General features: G+C 42.2%; 1 protein-coding gene across 2 annotated transcripts in view; it reads right to left on the bottom strand.

Annotated features, from left to right (window-relative positions):
- Positions 1-23,678, bottom strand: part of RARB (retinoic acid receptor beta) — a 439,382-nt gene that overhangs the window by 151,078 nt on the left and 264,626 nt on the right. For both annotated transcript variants that reach the window (XM_049766063.1, XM_049766064.1), the window contains exon 2: positions 3,102-3,250. In XM_049766063.1, the coding sequence (XP_049622020.1) occupies positions 3,102-3,250 (149 nt within the window). The remainder of the gene's footprint in view (positions 1-3,101; positions 3,251-23,678) is intronic.

Consider the following 23,678-nt stretch of genomic DNA (forward strand, 5'->3'; position numbering starts at 1 on the left):
TAAAAAATAGCTGAAGTTAATTTGTTTTAGTTATTTTTCTTTTATTTGGCTGATACATCAGAATGCTTGCATTTTTATATTTTTTTTATTCTGTTCATTCTATCAGCTTATACAGCATCCAGCAAGCAAACACTGCACAAAAACAGCAAGCACTGTTTTTCATCAACAACCAGGAGGGAAGGCAGTCCATGCTTGCAGAGGCCCACCTGCACTATAAACAGTCTCAGGTTGATCCCCTCTGGCCTCACTGCTTGGAGGTTTGTTAATAAGACATTCCAGAACATGACTTGGGACCCTATAACCAAGTTTTTCCAAGTGGTTTGTGCTGGTATGGATTCCGTTATTGTTGGGTTTTTTCCTAAAGAGTCAGAATCCAGAGCAAAACAAAAGGTCAGGGAAATAGCAGGCTAAGAGCTGATTAATACAGTTTGTACTATACAGATTGTGAAACAGCTGAATATGTAAGATCTGGAATCTGCCACGAGAAGAGACACGCTGGATCACTTCTTTTCCCAGGACATAATGGGAGCAGGTAGGCTGAGTTACAACATACCTCATTAAGATTTCTGAATATCAGATGACTTTAAAGTTTTCTGGAAAGAAAGAGTGTCTTTCATTTAACTCTCAAATGAAGAATTGAAAAAAATAATCCCTGATCTATTAATATATTGCACAATGAATGGGCAAAAGGAATGGATATTTTAGCAGGGCCTTCCCAAATCTCAGACTAAATTTCAGAAGGCACAGTGAAGGGAAGCAATAAAGAGCTGCATCAATGTGGTGACCAGTAGTGGTGACCTTCCTTACTGTCTTTTCTAAAGCCCCTGAAGGAAAAGACATTCCTTGAAACAACCAGCATTAAGCCGAGACAAAAATGATGTTTCCATCTTTCAAGAATTTCCCTTAACTGGCTTTTCCCTGTAAAATAATATGTTTAATCTAATGTTTGGGAAGGAACGGAAAACGAGTGTAGTTACCTAAAGGGGTCAAGGGACTATTTATACATTGGTTAAGCATACATCTGGAAGCTTCAATGACAGTGCAGTAAAAGGTTCAGGAGGTAAATCTGGGGTTCTTCTCCATTTTGTGTTCCTAAAGCAAGAAACAAGACAAGGGAGACTGAAAACAAAAATGTTCCCAAATTTCCTTGTTCTGTAAACTTAATCCTTAAGATGTGACTTGGAGTTCCATGCCATAAATTTACTTCATAAGCTTTAGAGAGAGTATAGGGGTTTAGGCACTTGCCATGAATATTGCTAACCCCATTATGATCCTTAAAACCCTAATGTGATCCCTAAGCACAGAACCAGGAGCAAATCTTGAGCACTGCCAAGGTATGGTCCAACAAACACACAAACAAAAAGTTTAGCTCAGGGGTCAGGAAGCAAACTCAGTGGTCAGGCCAAGAGTACATGCTTTGCTTGCACAGGCACCCAAGTAAGACTCTTCCCTGACATGACATGGTACCCAGAGCACCACCAGGAGTGGGCCTGGTGACCGTCAGCACTTCAGGGTCCTACCAGCATCACACTGCTGAGCCTAAGCGTTTGCCCCTATTGCTTGACTGGCTGATTATCACCAGGAGTGTATTTCTCCTGGGCCTCAGAGCCCAAATTGGGAGCCCCCACTCAGACCCTCTAAAACTTGAATTTTTGTTCTTACTTCTTTTTTTTTGTTTGTTTTTTGTTTTTTGGGCCACACCCGGCGGTGCTCAGGGGTTACTCCTGGCTGTCTGCTCAGAAATAGCTCCTGGCAGGCACGGGGGACCATATGGGACAGCGGGATTCGAACCAACCACCTTTGGTCCTGGATCGGCTGCTTGCAAGGCAAACGCCGCTGTGCTATTTCTCCAGGCCCTTGTTCTTACTTCTTGAGTATGATCTAAGCCTATGACTTGGTTTGAACAATGAATTATGACTGAATGAACAGTGTTCCATGTATAAGCTTCCAAACTGGAGATACCAATTCTTCCTTGCAACCTTTCCTCTGTAAATAAATCAGCCTAGCAGAAGTGAAAAATAGATTAGAGGATTCCCCCCACTAACAGGTAGCACTCCCAGAAGCATTGCTGAAGAGCTAGCTAGAGACAGTGGAGTATAGAAAAGATTAGAAAACCAGAGAAAGTCTGTCTAAAGAACTGACCCAGAGTACCTTACACTAAATAAAAGGTTTTTTCACACCATTCAGGTTAAGGATGATTTGTCATGTGATAGGGTCTAACCAATTCATACCATGACAATAAGTACTAACTCTGAGAAGCCAAATCAAAATGCAGGGAATAGTGGCAATAATATCCAATGTGCTTACAACTATCAATGAATCATGCAATTTAGATATATAACAGCTCCAAACAACTCTCCAGGAAGAACTTAAGTAAGTTGTATATCTAGGGCAGTTTGGCTCAAGACAGTCATACTTCCTTTGAGAAATGATCTGTGGATGAACAGAATTCGTGTATGAAGTCATTCTCTGTCTCTTTTCCCTTTTTTTTTTAAAACAAAAGTTCATTCACTCAATTAAGCCTTTTGGATGTGCTAACAATTGTCTAGCTTGATTCAAAGCAGCCATATCCTTTCTGACACATGTTCAATCTCTACTTCTCACTATTCGGGAGGCTAACATCTTAAATCCAGCCCCCTGAATTTATGACACGCACATACACAGTAGCAAGTCCCTACAGGCTGAAAATTATACTGTAATTCAAAGGCTACAAAGATGAGGAAACAGCCAGCAGATAAATCCCAATTTCAACCTTGAATCCTTTGCCAGTTGATTCAGTGGACTGTCAGTCATATTTAAAAATAAAATAAAAGCACAAGGACACTAGACAGCATGTCTTCAAGAGAAACAGACGAGGCTCTTCAGGACTTTCAAAGGCTCTTGTTACCTGAAAAGAACTGTTCTGTGGGGGTTACCAAAGACCCCAGCACACCTGACCCCCAGCAGTCCTTGGCAGAAATTTCTGGATTTTAAACTGAGATAAAATGAAGAAATGAGAAAACATCAAATACAAGACCATGTGTCACACTGTGACGATCACAGAGGCAAAGCAGCCCATTTCGGGGTCTGGTATCGTCACTTCCAGAGGGCAGGACACTCACCTTACACCCCTCACAGGCGCTGACCCCATAGTGGTACCCCGATGATTTGTCCTGGCAGACGAAGCACGGCTTGTAGACTCGAGGGGGAGGAAGTGGCGAAGGAGGACTCGGGACCAGTTCCTCGGAGCTGGTGCTCTGAGTTTCAATGGCTACAATGGAGATGGGGGAAGAGGGAGAAAAATTGGTCTTTCAGTTTGTTTCTTTGTCATCAGTCATTCCTGGCCCTTGTCCCAAACTCAGCCCCAAACTAGCATATCTGTCATTTCTGGCAGAGCAGGGTGGGCACTCTGTGGCCATGGAACTCTACAGTTTGCACAAGAGTCTCATGAATCTCTCATCTAAAATGTACCCAATGTGCTGAAAGGAGGTAAAGTGATAGGCATGATGCCCCTTCAGTAACAATACTGCAAAGCACAGTGTCTAAAAGGGAAGAAAGGGAAGACTGAGAGAGTGAGGGAGAGTGAGAGGAGGTGAGAGATAGAGAAAAAGAAGAAAAATGTCTGTCATTGAGGCAGGCACAAGGAAGGCAGGAGGAGGGCAGCAGGAGGGTAGGAGGGAAAATGAGGACATTAGTGGCAGGAAATGTGCACTGGTGAAGGGTACATTGTATGACTGAAACTTTATCATGAACGACTTTTTACTGTATTTCATGGTGATTCAATGAAAAAGATTATTAAAAACAAAAAAAATGTACCCATAAAATGCAGAGGCTGAAGTGGTAATATAGTCGCTAGACTACTGTTTGGTTTGCACATGGCTTACCTGGGTTCAATCTCTGGCATTAGCAAATATGATCAATCCCCTATCCCAGCCACCAGAAGTCATCCTGAAGCACAGAGCCTGAAGTAAGCTCTGAGCACAAGCAGGTGTGGCCCCCAAATCAAAATAAGATAAAATAAAATTACATGCCCCCCCCAGCATAGTAAGAAAGATGGGTTGGGATCATTATTTTACCTTTGAGAGAAACTAAGGGGTTTAAGATGTACATGGTGATGGTAGATTAAGAAAGAGTCCAAATGACTCTCTACTCTTGGGGTTTCCCTTGTTTCAGATTCTCTGAGTCTCTAAAGTGGAGCTTTTAAAAGACTTTGGTCTCTTAACTAAAAGTTAAATGACCATAAAACAAGTAAAGGAAATGCCCCAAAGAGTTACTTGGCTGAGGCTGAAGCAATAGCACAGTGGTAGCACGTTTGCCTTGCAGGAAGCTAACCTAGGATGGACCTGGGTTTGATTCCCGGCATCCAATATGGTTTCCAAAGCCTGAGAGGAGCAGTATTTGAGCTCAGAGTCAGGAATTACCCTGACTGCCACCAGGTGTGGCCCAAAACCAAAAATGAAACAAACAAACAAAAAAGAGTTACAGGAGAGGGCAGGAGGGATATTATAATAATACAGGGATACCTTTGCACTGACATTTTTGTATTACTCCAGAGTGAATCAGAAAACACAAAATCAGCTAAAAATCAATCCATCTCACTTTCGTAACTGAAGTTCCTGCTAGTCAGCAAGGAGATCAGAGTCAACCTTATGATATAAGGTCTTTTAGTAATGGGTAAAACTCAGGGAATCTCTAAATTCCCTTTCTTGAACAGGCCACGCTTTCTTGCCAATTGAAGGCTGGTGTTGGCCATCTCCATCCACTCCCTGGAAGGCCCAGACCTGCATGTGAGTGAGTCACTGCCACTACCTCAGAAATGAGTTCTCAAATGTAGTTCTGATAAACTGAACTTCTACTGACAGAACAAGTGTGATCCCTCTGTTGCATCTCATTATTTTATTTCCTATAAGAACTTACTAAAGGGGCCGGAGTGGTGGCGCAGTGGAAGAGCATTTGCCCTGCATGCAGTTGACCTAGGACAGATCGCATCCCCTGGCATCACATATGGTCCCCCAACCCAGGAGCAATTTCTGAGTGCATAGCCAGGAGTAACTCCTGAGTGTCATCGGGTGTGCCCCCTCAAAAAATAAAATAAAAACTTAATTAAATAAGATCTACATTTAGAGAGTTTGGGGACAATTTTTCATTCTACCTATAAACTACCGAGGTTGGGGTTCCTATGGCCACAGAAATCACATGCATCCCTTACAACTATCTTCTAGGTCTAGATGCCAAGATGTCACAGGCCTGGTGGGTGAGCAATTCATCTCTGCTAAATTAACACACAATTTCTCCCCACTACCCATTTCCTTTTCCTTCACCCTTTAGTCATAAAGAGTCCCACTAAGTTGCTAAATGATAAAATTAGACATCAATCACACACTTTCTTTAAAAAATGTAAATAATTATCCCTTTGAAATAGAATTGACCATAATTATAGTATTTTCACACTACAGAAGAATCTTGGAATGAATTAATGGGTGAAACAAAAGCAGGTAAATCTCTTACAGATTTTGTTGGATAAAACTGAGGCATCTGGGTCAAAAGAGGTCTTCTAGACAGTGTGACAGGACTCTGATAAATTGTTCCTTAGAAAGTTTGGGCCAAAACAATAGCACAGCGTTAGGGTGTTTGTCTTGCACGGGGCTGGCCTGAGATGGGACCAGGTTTGATTCCCAGCATCCCATATGGTCCTCTGAATCTGCCAGGAGTGATTTCTGAGCACAGAGCCAGGAGTAACCCCTGAACATCACTGGGTGTGACCCAAAAACCAAGAAAAAAAAAAAGAAAGATTGTCATCTGAGCAGTCACTACAGCTTATACTACTGGCAACTAAGTTATAAAAGCAAAACTGTCTGCCTCACTAAGCTGATTAGCTTCACCGAAAGCAAATGAGTCATTGTGACATTAACCAGAAAGGTGTACTTGATAAAAGTCCCAATTAATATATTATTCTTTCCTACAGTTTTTAAAAATAGAGAAGCAGGGGCCAGAGCGCTGACACAGTGGTAAGGTGTTTGCCTCGCACACGGCTGACCCAGGATAGATGGCTATTCGATTCCCCTGTGTCCCATATGGTTCCCCAAGCCAGGAGTGATTTCTGAGTGCATAGCCAGGAGTAACCACTGAATGTCACTGGGTGTGGCCCACAAAACCAAAAAAAAATTTTTTTTTTTTTTGAGAAGCACCCACAAGCCTCTTATTCTGAGGAAAAATCTATCATCTTGGCATATATCTTTACAGATAATTTTTCTCTGCAGGGAAATATTTTGAGTTGGTTTGTTTACTAAAGTGGAATTATACTCTAGATTTTGTTTAGGACTTTGTTTAACTTATTATGTCATGAGTTTACTGCTTGTTAATACATCCTTTTTTTCTCCCTGAAAGACATTCCATGAGGATGAGTATCTTGGTAGCTCATCACATCTCTATTTCCTTCAGATAAATTCTCTGGCATAGAATGATTCGTTCAAAAACTAAACTTATTTATTGGTTGATTGGTTTCTCATCCACACTGAAAAAATAAATGACTTCTAGAAGTCCCGTATCAATTCTTAGTCCTCGACCAGCCTGCCATGACATATACCCTTCTCTGCGGTCGTCCCAGGCCTCTGTTTCTATCTGTTTACCTTATCTACTACAACGTCCACGCAATCATTTTCATTTTCATCCAACCATATCTGTCAGGCCCCTATCTTCAGCATTGTGATCAATTCTGCATTGTGTTCTTCACAGAGGCAATGTGTGATGTGTGTGTGGGGGGGGGAGGTAGGGTGGTAGGTTGGCTGGGTGGAGTGTTTTAATGCTCCTCTCCTTCATGTAGAACAGTTAATCTGACTTGTCTAGGAAAGCTGTAAATAGAATTCTGTTCTAGCTGGATTCAGCTGTTAAAACTATGCCCTGAATTTCAAAAGTGGGTGGTGATTTCCCTAAATATGCCACTTGAAGTCCATGGACTGAAGGGATTCCAGCCTTTTGTCCTTCCAACCAGAGGAAACAGAACTGTGGGCAACCTAACCCCCAAGAATTTGGGGCAAAGCACACAAAAAGGCGGGAGGCCTTCAAAATCCCAAATTATATGACAAAGGTTAGTAAAGCCTTTTTCTGTAGATGAGAGTCATTTATAACAGATGCCTGAATGCAGAAGACTTTTTCTAAATGGTTGCCATGAATGAAAATGTTCTATTGTAAGCCATCAATAGGGAGGACTCTGGACCTGCATTAAGGTTTCGCTGATTCCACAAGGAGTGCTCTGAACTTTCCCAGAGTACAATGGATATTCCAAATACAAGTGCTTATTTCACACACCAGGCTTTACGTTCTATACAATGAGTTGTATATGAGATATTGCCCCATAGCCTTGACAAGTTTACACTAATACAGAGTAATAAGAAGGTAATAAAATGATTATTTTATTGGACCATGTCTTAAAACTATGAGGGAAGCTTTTAAACATCCAAAAATAAATACTAATAAAATAATAATCCAAATAAATGTAGTTTAGTGCAGACCTGCCATGCTATCATATCTGGGAGTGGGAATTAGGCATCAATGCTTAAAATTATATATAAATAAATTGGAAATATATATGCATATTAAATATATATGCAATATATAATATCCAAGGGACTGCAGCAGTTTGGGAAACACTAATACACTATAACAGTGATTTCCAAAGTGAGTTATACCACTTTCTTGGGAAGGGGGTCACATTAGACTTATCCAGGGGGCAGTAGTATCCTTGCATACAACTAGAGGGCATGATGAGGGGGATTTCTGTTCTTTTAAGGAAGGTATCTTTCCAGAGATGCACTGAGAAGGGAGTAGTCAGCTAAATAAAATTGGTAATACCTTTTACTATAGTGACAGAAAGGGCTACAAGTCTTATCTGAGGGGCCAGAGCAATAATCCAGCGAATAGGGTATTTGCCTTGCATGCAGCCAAACCAGGTTCAATCCCCAGCAACCCATATGGACCCCTGAGTGAGCTAGGAATGATCCCTAAGCACAGAGTCAAGAGTAAACTCCGAATACTACCAGGTATGGGTTAAACACACACACACACACACACATGCATATGCCTTATTGATTCAAAGCAAATCAAGGGAGTCTTTCAAGAGGAGGTAATCAAGCTGTTTGAAGATTGAACTGACTCTAATATTTTGTTCTGGTTTGTCATTGGAATCCTATAAATATCATAATCTACTGGCACACAAACGTAAGCAGAAAGAACTTAGACATGACCAAAAAAAATATCTCCAGAAAAATGTTCCCACTGGTAGTAAAGAATAGTTGACTCACTTTATATGCTCAAATACCATGTAAAATTGATCCGTTATGGACCTCTGTTTCTTTTGTGTGGTTTATTAGTCAGAGAACAATACAAAGGGGAAAGGGAGAAGAAAATCTCCGTGTTGCAGTCAGATTGCCCAAGTCTGCTCTGAGCAAACAGGCCAAAACAAGTTCTAAAATTACAACCAGGATACATCATCAATATAAAAGCAGATTGGTCCTCTAAAGCAACCTCTGGCCTTTTGTTAATGCAGAAGAGAAAATAAAGTGCCTCAGCAAAGTTTATAAAGTGTCCCTCTTCCACTCTCACCTCCCCCTGCAGAAAGACATTAGGGGACAAGAGAAGGGACAGTCGACAGCTGACAGACCCCCTTTCACTAGTTACTTTGGTATTTAAGGTAGGTTGGTCATTGATTTGCTCAGTCATCCGGCTGGAATCAATAATCTATTAGTCCCTTTAAATTAGAGTTAGATTCATCAAATGCCCTTGAGAGGCCTCAAACCTTTTCTTCTTTATTTCAGTCTAGCACAATCAGTCTATGGAATGATAAAATTTTTTGCTGGAAAACACTGCAGGCTCAGCAGACAATGTGTCCTGTATTAGCTCATTCAGCGATCTCAGGCAGGCCAAAAAAGCAGTTTTGAGACTTCCCGGGGGAGGGGGGTAAAGAGGCCTGTGTCATTTAATAAAACAACTGCACTCCAGCCGTCCTGATGTGATTTCAGTTTGGGGAAGCAGTCTTTAAGGAATAATTTGGGTCTGCCTTTTTTGCCTCCTGCTCTTATTTATTCCCATGCTTACTTATTGACTTATTCCGTTCTGTGGAGAAGCACATCCCCAACACACAGCAGCCACCACAGTGGCATCCAAGCTGCTAGGCAGATGGGCTGCTTTGCTTCTTCAGGGAATTGCCAAGTCAAAGGAACTTGGGCTCCAGGCAAGATGGGTTCCTGGCAAGGGTCCCTGCCCAGAGCAGAGTCAGCATCAAGGCACTGAGGGGGCTTCTCTCAGCTGTGCTCATCCATAAGGAGGGAGACAGGGAGGAAAAACTCAGCCTAAGCAAACACAATCTTCTAGTCCTTTTTTGGAAAGTCTCCATCTCCACAACAGAGTTGGCTGTCATTGAAAAAGCCAAGCTAGAGCCACTTTCCATATAGAAATGTCGTCACATGCTTTGTTTTTGTTTGTTTGTTTTGTTTGTTTGTTTTGGGGTCACACCTAGTGGCGTTCAAGGGTTACTCCTGGCTCTGTGCTCAGAAGCATTCATGGGGGCCATATGGGATGCTGGGATTTGTACCACTATCCCTCCTGGATCGGCTGCATACAAGGCAAACGCCCTACCGCTGTGCTATCTCTCTGGCCCCTACAAACTTTATTGACCTTGAAACTAGTACTCCTAGACTGAGGTCCAGAGCAGAAACCAATATTAGAATTCCTGGGAGTGGGTAGGGAAGTCAAAGGTCATATAGTTTTTATTATTTGTTTATTTTGGTTTGGGAGCCAATCCTGGCAATGCTCAAGGAATAATCCTGGTCTGTTCTCAGGATTCACTCCTGGTTGTGCTTGGGGGATTATATGGAGTGTTGGGGATAGAACCTAGAAAGGCTGCATGCAAGGCAAGCATCCTTATCTGCTGTATTACTACTCTGGCTCCTATATAGTGTTTAATAGGGGTTACCCAATCAATGTTCATGGTACATTTGATGCTAGAGATCAAACTCAGGGCCTTGAGCATAACATATGTGTGTGACCATTCCCAGATAATCTCCTAGGTGCTGCTTTTCATGGAGTGCTTTTCAAACTATGATAGTTATTTTTTCTTTTGTTTTTTTCCACGTGGATTAATAAGCTTCGATGAGAATAAGTCACTGAAATAGATATATACACACATATGTATATGTGCAAATGTACGGGCATGTCAGGTGTGTATGGATTCACTTTATATTCTACTCATTTGTAATATATAATGAATATCTATGGGGTGGGGGGAAATGAATTGAGATAAAACACAAGTGACAATACATAGTACAAAATTATCTTCTAGGCATGAGAGATACTGTCAAAGTACTGGGGGGGATTCTTCTTTGTTTTGTTTTGTTTTGTTTTATTTGGGGCTACACCCAGCGATGCTCAGGGGTTATTCCTGGTTTGGAATAACACTCAAGAATCAGTCCTGGAAAGCTTGGGAGGAGGACCATATAGGATTCTGAGCATCTAATTCGGGTTGGCTGCATGCAAGGTAAGCACCCCTTATCACTGTTTTATCTCCTCAGTCCCCCAATAAGGCTTGTGGCCTTTCTGTCACTATCATTCTGGCCCCTGGGGAAGCTACTAAACATTGGTCCTCAGTTTCTGCATTTCTCTTGCCTGAGTTGGCAAGTGCACTGGTCTACCAACAGCCTTTTGAGAAGCTACTCTGAAGAACTTCCAACTTTGAGGTTGTTTGCAGACAAAATAAAAACAAAGTAAAGGAAATCTCCACTGAGTGAGATAGTGCAAAAAGCAGAAAGAATACCAGTCAATGTTTACTCCCAGCAACCAAGCTTTCTTAAACACTGCCACAACTCTGCGGCTTAATTCATTCCCAAAACAAAAAAGGAGAGAAGAAAAAAGAAGAATTAATGCTGCTGCCTGTTAAGAGTACTTGGCACTTACAAACCTAACTCACCTGAGAAAACACAATATAAATGTCCTTGTTGTTACAGCACACCTGAGTGTCATTTAAACACACAGAAAGTCTCCAACAATAGCTCCCTTCACAATTCCTAACATGCTTGGCATTTTTCTAAAGGTTAGATTAAGTAGCAGATAACATTTTTTAAGAGGGACCCCAGTATACTACTTTTTTTTTCTTTTCTTTGAGAACTAATTTACTGCTAGTTTAAACCATGTTGACAGATTTCAGAATTTTATGGAGGGCCTGATTACAGGCAGGCATCAGGCATTATGTATGAAAGCCTTGCCTTTTTTTTTTTAACTAGAACCTTCCATGGCTAAGACAGTATTTTCCAGCACTGTCTGGACAGCTAAGCCTTAAAAGAAAAAGGAGCTGTAAAGCAAAAGGCATTTCCTGCAGGCCCCCCACCCCACCCCACCCCGGGGATTCAGAGCCCAGAGCTCTGGGACCCGGTGGGAGGGAGTAATTTCAGCTAATTAAGGGGAGAATAGCAAAGTGTTGCATTTGCTCAAAACATTCATTTGGGCTTCATTTTTGTTGGCACCAAAGAAAGTCAGTCTGGATTCTTCTCCTACCCCCTCCGTGGACTCGCTGCAGGATTGCAGGGCCCACAGCTCGCATGCATTAGGGAGAAAGTCAAAGGAAACGGCAAAGTTCAACCAAAGTACAAGTAATTAGAACCAGATTCGCGGGTGCGGGTGTAGACGTTTTATTAAAATAGCATTTACACGCCTCCCAATAGGAGGAGGGTGGGAGGACCTCCATCCATGCAGTCGCTCGTGTCATGTCCCCGTCGCCTCTTCTGCTTTCAACCAGCTTTCTGGAGAAGAGATTTGTTTCTTGCACACATGGGGTGGGGATAGGTAGGGGCTTGGGGTCCTCCCCCTACACCCCAAATCTGTGAATCGCATTCTAAAGTTAGGTAATCGCCCCGATGAGAAAAACTCTCGTCTCGGAAACTTCGCCTTGGCCTCTGCTGGCTTGGTTGTTAGGAAGCTGCTGGCTCCAAGATTCGTCCCGGGATTGCAGCTAGCAAGCCCAGAGGAGGCAGGGCAGGGCGGGGAGCAAAATCAAAACAGCAGCGCTGGCCCTTGGCGGTCTTGACTCAGTAACCTGCCCGTGACCCCGGAGGAGTGTGTGTTTGCCCGGGTCACCGGAATCCTGGCCCAGGCCTGAATCCCAGCTATTCTGACCGCACATGCATGCCACAGGTGCTGAAGGCAGGCTGTCCTGTGGAGCTGGAGGAGGCTTAGGAGGGAGGCCACAAGCAGGCCGTGGGGGACTGCAGGGGTTGGGGATTGGGGGGGGGGACTTTGCTTGGTTGCAGCCTCTCACCTCCCCACCTTTCCAAAGCCTGGCTTTGCAAATTATGGCCCTGGGCCAGCAGCTGCAGCAGCATCCCCTAGAAACTGGTTGAAAATGGTGTTCCACCCCAAAAGTGCCAGGAGGGTTTGTCGGAATCAAATCCTCTAAATGACTTCTGAAGTCATTATCGTTTGAGCCACAGGGACATCAAAACGTCTTATTGTTTGTCCTCACATCTCCAAACACCCAACTGTCATGTCAGCTTTCCCCTTGCACAGGTCCATACTGAACGCTCCACCTTGTGAAGGACTTAAGACATTAAGATCTTCAGACTGCAAGTGTGTATTTATGCTCAGCAGAAGCCAGAAGTCTTCATCCTCTCGCCTGGAATGTTGGCAGAAGATTTTAGTTGGCAGCAGGTTCAAAGTTGTACTGGAAGAGCCTGAACTAATAGCATCTACTATCTACTGAGCACTTACTATGTGGCAGGGGCGGTGCTAAGCATGTAATAGTGTCAAGGCATTCACCCGGGTCCAGATCCAACTGAAGGGGATGATCCAGCAAAATTGCATTTTAGACAATAAAACTATAAACTCACAGCCCCTCTCTCGACCTTTCTGAAAAAGATTTAAATCAGGGGTTGGATTTAAATCAGGGGTTGGTGGCACAGTGGTAGGGTGTTTGCCTTGCACGCAGCTGACCCAGGACGGACCTGGGTTCAATCCCCAGCATCCAATATGGTTCCCCAAAGCCAGGAGCTATTTCTGAATGCAGAGCCAGGAGTAACCCCTGAGCATCACTGGGTATGGCCCAAAAAAAAACAAACAAAAAAAATTTAAATCACTTCGTGTGGATTACTATTCTTTTACTAAAAACCCACCACTATTGAACACCTCATTTTCTTCCTACTTCATTCATTTCCTTGGCTAGAAATGTCCCTGGATGTGGTCTGCCTCAGGCCACATTTTCTCACGTTTGAGAGCAGCACACACACTCTTTTTAATTCATGGCTATCATTTTCCCTGCGCTGATTTTATTCTAGACATGCTTACTTTTGACAAGATAGTTTGGGTCTTAGAAAAAGAAAGAGCGAGGCTCAAGATCCACAAATCATTCTGGATAGTAGCTACACCTGCCTGGGCTCCTGGCCAGCAGTAGAAATTATTCCTGGGACTCACTCTCAGCACGGGAAGCACTGTCATATTTTCATAAGGGACCGTGACACATTCAACACCTACATTTCATTTTTATAATATGCTTTCTTGCTTCAAGAAACAGCGTCGAAAATTATCTCATAGGTTGTTTTGGGTGACGTTTTTAACGGACGATGCTTTATATCACTATTTTCTGGGACATATGAAAGCCTGTGACAGGGTTCAAATAAATTCTCCCTTAAAATGACTTAAGGTGCCAACATATCCAACTACTTGTTAATGATCTGAGCTGAGAGACATCAAAAATTGAGCTGCATTAACTGAACAAATTCCGGGACCAACTAACTGGGTCTCAGGAGTCATGCATAGATGAAGCTAATTGCATTGCAATATTAAAGTCCCCCTGAAGAATTTATCTCAACTCCAAAAGATTCAGTTCTATATTCTGCTTCCAATCAGATGGCCATAATTTTCAAAAAGCAATTATTGAGCTAATAAATGACATTCTATTATCTATTCAAATTTCCTGTGTATAAGGGGATTAAAATTCTATCAACTCAGATACACAATTCATTGCTTATGTTTTATATATAAATATACTTCTATATATATGTGTGTGTATATAGATGTATACATACATACATGTTTGCGAGTGGGCCCATGTCCTGTAATGCTCAGGGCCTTACCTGAGCATCCTTACCTCTGTGAGTTCTGAGAAGGTTCAAGAGTGATTACTCTGAATTTAGCAATATTCTGCTTACTCAGTTATAAATGGGCTGCAAAGAAGCATTCATTTTTTTTTAGATGTAGATATTCATAGTAGTGGTCTTAAAATTACTCTGAGGCCCATTTATATCTGGTTGTGCAGGGTTTTGTTTCTAAAAGGGCTGAAATACCATGAGCCTGCAGAAAACGGTGTGTGGGAAGTGATGGGCAGGACTTGGCCAAGTACAGTCAGATGTATTTGGACTTGACTCCCTCTTGCTCTACTTTAGAATTCAATAGCCATGGAGGACCATATGTGTGAATATGTACACATGCACAACTCCTCTGAGTCCTTTTATCTCCTTCTTAAATTGCAACTGTTGGTGAAAGGCGGACAATGTCTGCACCATGCTTGGCATGCAGCAATAGCTTAATAAACAATAGCTAGCTCACCTATCCTCTTCTACCACTCATATATTTTCAGTCTTCCTTCCATAGTGTAGGACAGTTTTCATCTAAACCAATCCCAGGGCTGGAGAGATAGCATGGAGGTAAGGCGTTTGCCTTTCATGCAGGAGGTCATCGGTTCGAATCCCAGCGTCCTATATGGTCCCCCGTGCTTGCCAGGAGCAATTTCTGAGCATGGAGCCAGGAGTAACCCTGAGCACTGCCGGGTGTGACCCAAAAACCACAAAAAAATAAATAAATAAAAAAATAAACCTAATCCCAACGCTTCCTTCATCTCCCAACACAGTTTTGCCCTGATAAGCCCTCTGGCTGTTCTAGTTGGGAAGTGTTAGAAGAGAGACCAGAAATTCAGCTCAACACTCTAGAATGCACAAAATAGTCCTATCCCAAACAGTAAATATAAAATCATAACTAATTCTGTGGTTGAACAACTCTGATCCAGAGTAAGGCTGAAAGTTGTGTAGGGACTTCAAAAACAAAAAACAAAAAAAGAGCAGCTAAGAGAGGATCCTGATACTATGGTAGGAGCTAAGAGGGAAGTACAACGTCCTGGGGGACAGAAGGCAGAGCTCAGAGCAACACTGAGGGGAGTACATACTAGGGATCACTTCATCTTCCTAAGACTGTCTCCTCATCTAAAAAGTGGAACTAGAATGCAAACCACCTTCCTCCTCATTAAAGCTTCAATTCAGCAAACTGCTCTTTAAAAACAGCCAAAAAAAAAAAAAAAAAAAACCAACTAAAAAAAGAGCTGATACTCAGTTTGGAGAAGTGGGGTATTGCTATCTTAATAACTTGAATCCTGTTGCTATTATTAACATGGGTGATGACAGAAACAGCTATAGACTCAGGCTAGATGGCAGCTTTGAACTATGTCTTAATGAGCAGGTACCCATTTTTGTTTTTTTGTGGGGGATCACATCCATCTGTGTTCAGGAGTTTACTCCTGGCTTTGTGCTCAGGGATTACTCCTGATGGGGCTTGGGGACCTTATTGGGTATTGGGTTACCTGCATACAAAGCAAGTGTTCTCTCTACTGTACTATCACTCTAACTCAAAGTATTACATTTATGAGTCCATTTGATGGCCAAAATAACCCATAAGGTACTTAGTTTTACTCTCTCTTTTGATTGTTTGTTTGTTTTTGGGGGGCCAGACCTGGTGGCACTCAGGAATTACTCCTGGCAGGCATAGGGGTACCATAAGGAATGCTGGAAATCAAACCTTAGTCGACCCTGTGCAAGGGAAATGTCCTACCTGCTGTGCTATCACTCTGGCCCTTATTATCCCTTTATTTTTGGGGGGTCACACCCAGCTGCATTCAGGGGAGACCATATGGGATGCCAGGGACCAAACCTGGGTCCATCCTGGGTCGGCTGTGTTCAAGGCAAACACCCTTGAAATGCTGTGCTATTACTTTGGCCTCTTTACTATCCTTTTAAAACAAACTGGAAGTGTGTGGTGATTTAGTGAACTGCTCAAGTCCATACAACAGGAAACCAGAGCAGGGATTTTTTTTTCCCAAATGGTCCTTGGGTTCAGACAATGGCAGTGAGAAGGTTGAAAGGAGGTATGGTGGCAAGATAAGGATATCCACAATTTGAACAGCCTAGCAGCCAGATGTGCCATTGGTGGCAAGTTTTAGAATAGATACGCTCCATCTATTTTTAACCTTTATCTCATTTTAAGAACCAAAAGGAAAACAAAACAAAGAGAAATAACACACTTTGCTTTTTAGTCAGAGCAATAAAGAGGGAAAGTTTATTGAAGCAAACATCAGTTAGCACGTGTGTGCATACACGAACACACACACACACACACACACACACACACACACACACACACACACACACACACACACACACACACTCCTGTCCAGCACCCATGCAGACAGAATGGCAGCAGCAAGGACCAAAGTTCCAAATGCCTTTGGCAGTGATCCAGTGCTGTGTGATTTCACACTGTCCTGAGCAGCAATCTTAGGCCACGCTTGGCTTGAACTTGGGGCTGTGCTGGGGGAAGGACAAGGGAGGTGATGTTCTCCTCCCCGAGCTGGTTCTCCTTCTTCAGCCACTGTTCTACAATCACTCAGTTAAGCGCAGGAGGGAGGGTGCTGGAGCGATAGCCCAGCGGCAGGGCATTTGCCTTTCACACGGCTGACCCGGATGGACCTGGGTTTGATCCCCCAGCGTCCCAACTGGTCCCCCAAGCCAGGAGCGATTTCTGAGCACATAGCCAGGAGTGACCCCGGAGCATCACAGGGTGTGATCCCAAAACCAAACCAAACCAAAACAAAACAAAACAAAAATAAATAAATAAATAAAACGAACAGGAGGGAGTGGGGGCATTGGTGGTGGGAAGTTTGCACTGATGATGAAAGGGGGTGTTCTGTTTATGGGTTTCAGACCTAACTACAATCATGCTTGGAATCATGGTGCTTAAATAAACATTTTATAAAAACAAAACAACCAAAATGTGTTCTAGACACTTAAAAAGGAAAAAGAACAGAAATCAACAAATCTACAGCCCTGAAAAGCCCCAGTGAGGTACCAGAGAGAAGTCTGCCCAGGTCTGAGGTGTGTGAGAGGAGAGAGACAGGAAGCAGTGAACAGCCTTCTTCTAGTAAACTGAAAGGAAGATTTCTTTGGTGCTGGAACTAAGCCCAACACACCATTCTTTGTGTTCCAGATTCAAGTGGTGATTGACATTTCAAAAGTTCAGTTTCTGTTTGGAACTATGCAAGCAGATAGATGTAATGTAGCATTATTAGTTTTTGTTTTCTTCTTTCTAACAGTAGTCAGTCTCTCAATATTTCTAGAAAGATCAGAGTTTCAAAGTACTTAGTTTCTGAAAGGAAAACTGGTTTTTTGGTTTTCTGGGTTTTGGGCCACACTCAGCAGTGCTCAGGGATTACTTCTGGCTCTGTGTTCAGAAATAGCTCCTGGCTTGGGGACCATATGGGAAGCCAGTGATAGAACCTGTATTCTTCCTCGGTCAGCGGTGTGCAAGACAAATGCCCTACCACTCCGGCCCCCTTAAAGAAAAGAATCTTTAAAAAGAATCTGAGGAAACATTTTTAATCTAGCTCCCAAATGCAAGCAGGTATCCAAGTCGAGGTATCTGTCTGGTCATTCCTTCAGGGAACTTTCCATCTCTTAGTTCTTAGAGTAGAGAGAGGCACATGGTTGGAAGGTGTGAGATTTGGGGCCTGCTGCTTAAAAAAAAAAGCACATTGTCAAGCAGTTATTTAGCTTATCTGTGTCTCCTTTACTCCTTAAAAGAAACAGGACTGCCCTCACGGAATCATTGTAAATCACACAGCAGTTCACAACTTGTTCTGCAAACAAAGTCATTATCATCACACTGTCATGATCAAGTTTGTGCTGCTGAATCTTAGAGTTAGTCTCCATCCCATTTTCCTCCTCCGCATTTACTGTTCTTCACTGCATAATCGCTGCATAGTTTAGGCCAAATGATTTGTGTGGAGGGGTGAGGGCGTGGGATGAGACCATTTATAGTTTCTTTGAGAAAAACAATGTGGCAGTAATACTGGGGGGAGAGTAGTGGGGTAACAACAAGGGTACAATGACTATGCAGTGGAGACAATTCTATAGAGAAATGCAGTATGTCCTAATTAACTTGCCTTTATTTCCATTCCCCCCACCCCCAAAGCTCCTCTTGAAAGCCTTCCATAGAGCTGGCTCAAACTCAGTCCCAAACCCTCCAGTCTCAAACCTGGGGCAGTGGGTGGGCCAGAGTCCTGATTATTAGTGAATATTATCCAGCAGCTGATAAATGTTTACCAATGTTGAACCCAGCAAGATGCTAATTGCTAGTTATCAAGACTGGAGACCAGGGGCCAGAGAGATAGCATGGCAACAGGGCATTTGCTTTGCATGCAGAAGGATGGTAGTTTGAATCCCGGGATTCCATATGGTCCCCTGAGCCTGCCAGGAGCGATTTCTGAGCATAGAGCCAGGAGTAACCCCTGAGTGCTGCTGGGTGACCCAAAAACTAAAAAAAAAAAAAAAGATAGGAGGCCATGCTTTTGACCTATGATGGACAATCAAAAGCACCAGAGGCACAAAATACCTCATACTTATACCCAGCTCTTATACCTATTCCCAGATCCTCATTATCAGTTTTCTAAATCACCATCATTCATAGGTGGACTCAAGTTCAGAGCAATTAGGTGACTTGGCCAAGATCGTCCAGAAGTGTCTGTAATCCAGAACTGATTGCTTGGATTTGTGCACAGATGAATGTAAATTAGAAGCGAAGCACACATGTATATATTAAGCCACCCTATTAATTTTTGTGATGCTTCAAGACAAGGTCAGTAAACTTCTTTAGTAAAGAGTCAGTTAGTAAAAGTTGGGAGCCATACGGTTTCTGTCCAAGTCATTCAATTCTGCCATTCCTAAAAGGAGAGTGACTCTAGACAAGATATAATGAAAAGGCATGGCATGTTCCATGTTCTAATAAAAGTTTATTTCCAAAATACAGGCTCGGGACAGATCTGGCTTTGTTTCCTGACCCTAATTTAAGGTAAGTGAAAAAAAATTGCACAGGTTACAGGAAGACTCTGGGTTTCTTTGCTTCCAGGAGAGTGTGCTAGCCAGATGTCTTAAAGATGTGGAAATACTTTAAGGATACTAAGATTATGCTGTACTTAGTATTTATGTATACCATAAATGTTGAAGGTCTGCACATTTCCTTCAAAACTAATTTCATGTATACATTTTTATTAGTCAGGGAGGTCAATATGTCTATCATAAATACATTTTAAAATTCCTTCCTAGATATCTTGCCTATTGGAATTATTTATCATGCTTTGTTCTCTGGCTTAGAGCCAGGCAGAATATGGGAGTTTTAATACCTTTAATCCATTGCATGGATTTTTTAGAGTGCAATAAGACAAAATAAAATGTACTCTCATGGTCATATATGCAATAAACTTGATGTGCCATTTAATATTTTACATCCCATATTATATATCAATTTGTGATAGTTTCCAGCTTGCAAGACATATACAAAAGGACACAATTTCAACCACTATTTTTGCTACAGTTTTTGTTATTGTTTATAGAATTTCTAACAATTCACATTGAATCTCACTCACAGTGGACATTCACAGTGGCTATGATAGCTTCTTAATACTCAAAAGAAATCTGCAATCATTGTCCACTGGCATGCCCAATTCTGGTGAAGGAAATGTGAATGGATCTGAATTTTTTTTCTTAGGCCATGGTACCTTATTTTGAAAAGAAGGGGTGCGTTTATTTTTATCCCTATGGTAGCTCATCTGCAAAACTGGCCTGGTACACTTTCAGGAAGCCATCCTTTATTTATTATTATTTTTTTTTGGTTTTGGGGCCACACCCCGTGACACTTCGGAGTGACTCCTAGATAGCTCAAAAATCGCTCCTGGGGCCCGGAGAGATAGCACAGTGGCGTTTGCCCTGCAAGCAGCCGATTCAGGACCAAAGGTGGTTGGTTCGAATCCCGGTGTCCCATATGGTCCCCCGTGCCTGCCAGGAGCTATTTCTGAGCAGACAGCCAGGGGCAACCCCTGAGCACCGCCGGGTGTGGCCCAAAAACCAAAAAAAAAAAAAAATCACTTTTGGCTTGGAGAGCATATAGGACACTGGGGGATTGACCCTCGGTCTGTCCTAGGCCAGTGCGATCAAGGCAGACGTCTTACCGCTTGCACCACCGCTAAGCCACACCTTTTCATAGGTAATTTCTCTTAAGTCTTAGATGTTATTGTTATTTTCTATTGTTTAAAAGAATATGTTTCTAGGAAAGCTAGGATGATAGAAGTCAAGATTATCAGAAGTCTTGCTGCTTCTTTCTATCTAGGGTCCTTGCAGTGCTTATTCTGGGAGATGTCAGGTAAAGATCACCATGATATAATGAAGCCTACCTCCCAAAGCCCATAGGAATTTCTGGGAGAAGATACAAGGCAGCTGTCACAAGAATCTCAACTGAGGAATGAGCCCTATGATTCGAGAAGTGTTGTTTGAACACCCTGCCTAATCTAGTGCTTAGATACTCAGTACCACCTGAGTGTATTGACAGAAGAGACACCAACTGAGACAGACCCTGGAAAGTGAATAAATTGTGTTTTAAGCCGCTAATATGGGATTTTTTTGTAATGTAGCAATAAAAAAATAGAAGTAAACCCCACAATTATTTTAAAATCAAGATTATTTACTGTGGAGCCAAGAAGAACCTGTGATCAGAGGCTACAGCATTTCCATGTCATATGCTTTGGCCAAGCTTTGCATGCCTTCCTGCAAGTATCAAAAGCAATGGCATAATCCCATCTAAAAATAAAATTTAAAAAATTGGGGATAAAAAGGAGTACGATAATTGCTCTGCTATGAATGTCTGATTTTATATTTTCAGACTAGAATGCATAAAATATCATAAAATCAAACTCTTTAAGAAGATTCACTTTAATTCAATGGTTCTCATTTTTTCTCCAATTGCTTACAAACCTCACTTACAGCCACCTGAGCCCACATATGAACACCACCTGGCTATCACCTGCATATCACCTCTTTTTTCCAGATGCAGATGTCTGTTTATCGTGTCGCTGTATTTTATTTGTTCCCTCAAGGTACAGATTGAGTTCTCCCCACACTGGACACTGCAATTCCAAATAACAGCCAGAGACCTGCAGGTAATGGGCCATAAGACTCACTTGATATTCACTAAAGGAGGGTTTAGATCACTTAACTCTCTGTTACCTTTCGTGAAACATCTGTTTCATATGAACCCTTTAAAAGTGCACACATCTGTAAATAATAAGCCGATGTGTGCACATAATTTAATGAATTAGGACATAAAAAGGAATTGAACAGTAGGGGCACCGTAATTAGAGTAACTGCCCATTTTGTTAAAAATGTATTGTTTCCAGCTTTCACTTGGAGGCCCTTTTATTATTCTGTGGGTTGTGGGGCTTCCCACCTTCCTCTTTCCTCCTCCCACACACAAACAAGAAACAAAACAAAACAAAACAAAAGCCAGAAATTTATAAAAACAATACAAACAGAAACAGGAGAGATGACTGTGCTGTGGCAGAGGGGAAAACCCCACTGCAAGCAAAGCTGAATTGAAACTTCCACAGATTTGCTCCTACCTAAAATACAGGAAATGACTTCCCCACACCTCAGGGCCTGGGAACTAGAATCTGTTATAAGGAGGAATAACTGACCTTTCTTATGTTGCTGGAGAATTCCACAATTCGGGACACTTGGCAGGTAATATGCACTGAATAGTTTGATGATGGTGATCGGTTCATTTTTCACTCAAATCAACCACAAGTTGAAAGAATAGTGGGTAGGGAAAGGGAAGCAAATCTTGGTTTAATAATTCTCAATTATTAGTTTGCTCTTATTTCTTTTTACTTTCTCTACACTGTTTCTAGTGATGAACAAAAAAAAAAAAAAAAACAGCACCATAAGGTGGTGGAAGGAGGAGATTCTTGTTAGGAAGGAACTACCACCAAAAATCTATTCCTAAAACAGCCAAGGAAATTGGGCTAGTAAGATAGTACAGCAGGCAGAGGATGCTTACTTTGCATGCAACTGACCTGGGTTCAATCCCAGAACCCAGGAATTCATATGTTCTCTGAGCACTGCCAGGAATGATTCCTGAACTCAGAGGTAGGAGTAATCTCTGGGGACCACTGAGTGTGGCCCCAAACAAAATAAAACAAAAAAGCCAAGGAAATGCTAGAAGTCTAAAGAAAACACCCCATACTCTTGTGTGTCGGCAATTTCACTGCTTTTTGCATCAAGGTCACACTTGGTGGTATTCAAAGACTATTCCCAGTAGCAGTGCTCAGAATTTACTCCAAGCAGTGCTCTAGACCCATTGGTGTGGCAACTTAGTCCAAGCTTCCTGCATCAAAGCATGAACTCAGCCCTTGGAGTTACCTCTCTGGTCCACAAGTTTTCCACTGCTTTTCCAAGGACTTGCTATGGTAATCAATGCCATCCTCTCAACTTTTGACAACTCAGTCAAGTTTATCCCACATGTTTTTTTTTGTTTGTTTGTTTGTTTTGGGTCACACCCGGCGGTGCTCAGGGGTTACTCCTGGCTGTCTGCTCAGAAATAGCTCCTGGCAGGCACTGGGGACCATATGGGACACCAGGATTCGAACCAACCACCTTTGGTCCTGGATCGGCTGCTTGCAAGGCAAACGCCGCTGTGCTCTCTCCGGGCCCATATCCCACATGTTTTAAGTGACTCAAAAATATACAAATAAATAAAAGCAGAGACCACTTGAGATGTTCTAATTTTCAACTTTTTTGTTTGTAGTTGGTTTGGTTTGGGAGCCACAATCAGCTGAGTTTTGTGATCAGGGATCACTCCTGCAGGACCCTGTGTCATACTGGAGGTCTGGCTGTGGGCTAGGTAACTACCTCACTTTCAAACTATCTCTCACCCCGAATTAAAAAAAAAACACAACTGAACCATGCTAAATACAATTCCCAAGTACCTCATGTATGCCAGGTAGAAGACTAAAAGCAGAGTTTTTGTACACACACACATACACACACACACACACACATATACAACAGCAGGAAGAGGTACTGGTGGAAGTGTGAGCACACACATATGCAGGCTCCCCAAAAGTATAGCTAGGTCCTTTGCTATTTTTGTAGATTATTTAAGGTGTACTGAAAGGGACTAGAACATGCGAGAAGTTATTCTCTGTCTCTCTAAAAACCAAGCAGGCCTTGGAACACAGGAATCAAAATTGTTTGCTGATGATATGATTACTACAAGGAATCTCATTTAAGGCCAGCCTATTGGGATTCTGTGAAAATCTTGCTTTATTCCTGCTAAGTCAGTATTAGCAAAATAAGTATTTGCTAGGTCCCAGGAAAAATAGTTCCACCCAGAAGGAAAACAAGTTAAACAATGACTGAAATCACCTCCCTGAAGTATTCTGTTTACAATCTTCTACAGTCTATTTGTCATCTACATAAAGAGATAATTAGTGCTCTTAATAGCAATAGGAATAGGAATAAAGGCTAAGGGAAAAGGGTAATAAAGAGAATAAGCAAATATTGAAAAAAATA

Source organism: Suncus etruscus, chromosome 20 (genome assembly GCF_024139225.1).
Source record: "Suncus etruscus isolate mSunEtr1 chromosome 20, mSunEtr1.pri.cur, whole genome shotgun sequence".
Taxonomy (NCBI): Eukaryota; Metazoa; Chordata; class Mammalia; order Eulipotyphla; family Soricidae; genus Suncus; species Suncus etruscus.